At 33.2% G+C, this 4,366-nt stretch overlaps 1 protein-coding gene across 1 annotated transcript in view; it reads left to right on the forward strand.

The window, feature by feature from the left end:
* The window catches only part of LOC110027100, a gene marked incomplete at its 3' end in the record, with an annotated part of 7,000 nt that extends 2,634 nt beyond the window's left edge, over window positions 1–4,366 (forward strand). Inside the window, 1 exon segment of the mRNA XM_020728387.1 lies at window positions 4,308–4,366. Within this exon segment, the coding sequence (XP_020584046.1) occupies window positions 4,308–4,333 (26 nt within the window).

Consider the following 4,366-nt stretch of genomic DNA (forward strand, 5'->3'; position numbering starts at 1 on the left):
TATATATATATATATATATATTTGTAGTATTACATGTTTGTATGGTCTTTTGATAATGCATAAGCTCTTTTCTTTGTATTGGTTTTTCAATTAATTTCATTTTAATTTTTTAGGATACTTAGGCACTCAATAAGCATGGATTTAGTTGTGATCTATCAACATATCAAGCGTGAAACTTTTGTGTTAAAATGAACCATAAATTTTAAAAAATTGGTTACTATATTCATTGAAAATTGAAATGTTTTGAATCCAATTAAAGTGAAATTGTTTAGATTTCTGTAGAAATAAAGAATTTAGATCATGAGGCTACACTTGAAATAAAAAAAATGAAATTGTAATTGTTTGATAATTAAAGAAAAGAAATAAAGAAACTAATAGAAAAAGGAAGAACAGTGAAGCAAAAGTTTAGCAAATAGGCCTCTCGCCTCTTGCTTAAACAAGGAAATTGCTTCTCTTAGACCTCATCATTCTAGCAGTTGATCAAGAACAATACTCTAAAAACAAGAAGAATGATTTGCTTAAACCTGATCATTCAAGCAGTTGATTAAGAACAAAACTCTAAAAAGAAGAAGAATGATTTGCACTTTAATACAAAAACATGTGAAAAGCCATTTTAATGTCTTTTTGCACGACCCTACAAACTTTTGCATAAATCCCATAATTCCGATGGATTGTTTGGTTTAAGGATTTAGTAAATTCTGATTTGATAGGCTCCATTCAAGCATGATTTATTCAACCATGATTTATTAGAGTTTAACAAATCACAAAGATAGATTTTTTTTTTGCCCAATTCCTTAATCCATTCAAATGATTCTACGTGATCACTTGACACATAAGGTTGATTCCTCGCCTCTTTGACAGAGAGATCTTGGAATGTGCCATTGAGTTTGGAGGTTGAGAGTGTCAAGTTTGTGAGTTGATTTTCCCGACAAAATGAGGTTTTCAGGCATGTATTTCAAGTTAGATGTTTCTACACTCAAGCTTGTGACTACTTTGAGGAAGCAGATGAGCTCATCGATTGTGCCATTGACTCCAAATGCCTAATTCTCAAGTCCATGACTTTGTTGACTACAAAGATGAGGCTAGCAGGTCGAAATTTGGAATTTCAGCCTCTCAGGCAGTTGCTTTGCTTGAAATGAAGATGAGACTGTTGCGCATACCATTGAGGCTTTTGGTTAGGACTCTCGAGGCTATTACATTTCTTTGCTTCAGGAGGCAGTAATGTTTTTCGGATTTGTTGGGAGACTAAGGGTGGGAGGCAGTAATGTTGATGCTTAGCTTTTGCAACAGAAGCACCCTGCTCCAACCATTTCGGTTTTGGTGTTGGATGAGTTACGAAAGGGGATGAAGAAAAGGAGGAGGAAGAAGACCCAGTATTTGATATAAAAAAGGAGGGCTTTGATGTAGATGGCTTTTTCTCAGCTCATTTCATTGTATTGTGATTGTAGAAATAATTCATCTTTTTGACGAGTCAATTTAGCTCGAATTCAGATTGAAATGCAAACACGTTTGTCCGTATCATCATATATAGGTTGGTCTCTTCACCTCAAAAGTAATCTTTGGCATCATCAACATTGGACATGATTTTATTTTCACTGAGAAATTATGAAACAACATCAATAAGTATGTTAGATATCGTGAAAATGGTGTATTGGATGTGAAGCGAAATGGGGTGAAATAGAGAAGATATGAAGACATTGATCAATATCTTATGTTATAAAGTCATAACTAGGTGCAAGTTCAAAGTTTGATTTGAATTCTATGTGAGTGTGACATAATTCTCCATTTTATTATCTTTTTTCTAAATCTGTGTTACCTATTTAAAGAAGCTTCATAAATTTTATTCTTAGATTTGAACTTGTTTTGGGATGTTGCTGCTTGTTTGATGTGTCATATAAATTGTACAAAATTTTACTTAGATATACAAGTAGTGGCGGGGTAATACTTCAAAATAGTAATTGAAATAATTTTAATGCTTTATTATGCCTTTGGCGAATGGTGTTCTACTTCTTCCTTGCTTTTCTTGAAGCATTAATTTAAGCATATATTGATGATAAATAATCTCTATGCATGATGTCACCGAATATTCTACTTGATTAGGATTTTGAGAATTAAATTCAAGGTCATTCAAGCTTCAATTTCAACAATTTTACAGATAAACTGAACATTTTGATAATACAAACCCAATGAAACTAAAAGCGATTCTTCTAAACTAGGGGTGTCAATTCGGGTCAACAGGTCGAGTTCGGGTCCGACCGGAAAATGACCCTGTACGACTAGGGTCAACATGAACCTGACCCGAATAATAAACTGGTCAAAAATCAAGTCCCGAACCCGACCCTAAATTTCATGCTTATTTGGATCATGTTTGGGTTTTCGGGTTCAACTCAACACCCCCCGCCCCCCTTCCCCGAAAATAAATGGGTTGAATTCTCTAACCCGAACCCGAGTCAAAAAATATTCGGGTCAACCCTATCTCGGATTTTTCTTTCCCCGAAAATAAACGGGTTGAATTCTCTAACCCGAACCCGACTAAAAAAATATTCGGGTCAACCCTATCTCGGATTTTTCAAGTCGAGTTCAAGTCATGTTGGCGTGTCGGGTCAATTTTTGACACCCCTAGTCTGAACCCAAAAGAGCTCGGATCAAACGCTTGAGTTATGTTTGGAAATTTTGAAGTGTTAATTGAAAGGTTAAATAGTTTTCAAAATTAACATGTTTATAGTCAAATTGAGCATCTTGATAAGAGTAATTCAATGAACCCAAGATCTTGATCAAGCAAGAAGCTTAAGGTGTATTGAATAAGTGTGTTTTCTTAGAATTATATTCATGATCATTCAAGCTCTAATTTCAACAATTTTATAGCTAAACTGAACATCTTAACAATGCAAACTCGATAATACTTAAAAACGATTCAATCTCAAGCCCAAAAGAGCTTTTGATCAAGCACTTGAATCATGATTGAAACTTTTGAAGCCTTAATTGAAAGGGCGAATGATCTCTAAATTTGGCATAGCTACAGTCAACGAGCATTTCATCTAGAGAAATCCAATGAACCTTTGATTACTCAATTTTGAGATCATTAAGATACATAAATGCTAAAAAATATCTATGATCAAAATAAAATACATGCATCCGTGGATAAGATTTTTTGAGATTTTGGCTAAATTTATATAAAAAAAATCTTTTTCAATACTTTACAAATATGATCCCACCCCTTTTTCAACATGGAGGGGAAGAGAAAGTAAGACCTAAGTTTGCACTGAAGAAAGAGTGAAGCCAACGTCCATCAACAATCATCATCGACTACCACTAATATTTGTTGTTAGACAATTATTATCTTACGGTTGTTGTAGTCAAAACTATTGTCTTTTGATTGTCATAGCCAATTATTATTTCCAAGAAATTGTTTTCTAATCATCGTAATATAATTAACTTCCGTGTTTACCAACACTTGTTATAACAATAAAAGGACAAACAAGTGTTCATATTTCTATAATCCCATATTTTCCAGTTAAAGAGATGAGTTAAACTCTATAACTTCAAATATATTGTGTATTATTTTGACCGGTCCAGATCTAGTAGTTTTTTCTCTTTCTAGATTTTTTACCTAAACATTTTGCTATCTCTTATCACCTATATTTGTGCATATATTATCTTTAGTGTAATGTTAATAAATTAATTCTTCACTCCACTTGCTTGAATTTTCTAGGACGCAACATTGCAAATGATATTTAACTACAAAATTTTTAAACCCATTAAAATACTCAGACTCCATAAATAAATAGCACTAGAACTCCTTGATGCGAGATTTATATCTCTAATTCTTTCATTACAAAGATGACTTCTTAAGAGCCCCTACAAGCACCCAGAACTCCTTGGAAGAGCTGCTAGTTTTTTTGTCTCATTGTTAATCTGAAAACCATACACGATTTTGTGCTTCTTGCTTGGAGTGCTTTTACATAATTGTTTTTGTAATTACTGCATCGTGTAAATATGAAAAATTCCAAGAGTTTGAAGGGGTAACACTGTAAAACATTTTCCCAGATGGAAATGAGGGCACGTGACACACATTTTGCTGCATCCCCATTGCTTTTTCTGAAGGTGGGTTCTCAAACAATTAGATCACACTTTATCTAGTTAATTACATCAATTTATTGTTATGCTTCGCTCAACTCACATCTAAGCTGCATTGTTCTCATTATGCCTACTCACTGTTTATATAATATTTTTTAGAAAATTCTTTATTATGATAAATATATATTTTTCAATATAGCTTGCATTTTTTTTTATTTCATTTATTGCAGAGGTTGGTTTATCGGTTCCAAGGTGAGAGTTGCAGCTGAACCATTGAAATGTTTTTTTT

This window comes from Phalaenopsis equestris, unplaced genomic scaffold (assembly GCF_001263595.1).
Source record: "Phalaenopsis equestris unplaced genomic scaffold, ASM126359v1 Scaffold000413, whole genome shotgun sequence".
Lineage (NCBI taxonomy): Eukaryota > Viridiplantae > Streptophyta > Magnoliopsida > Asparagales > Orchidaceae > Phalaenopsis > Phalaenopsis equestris.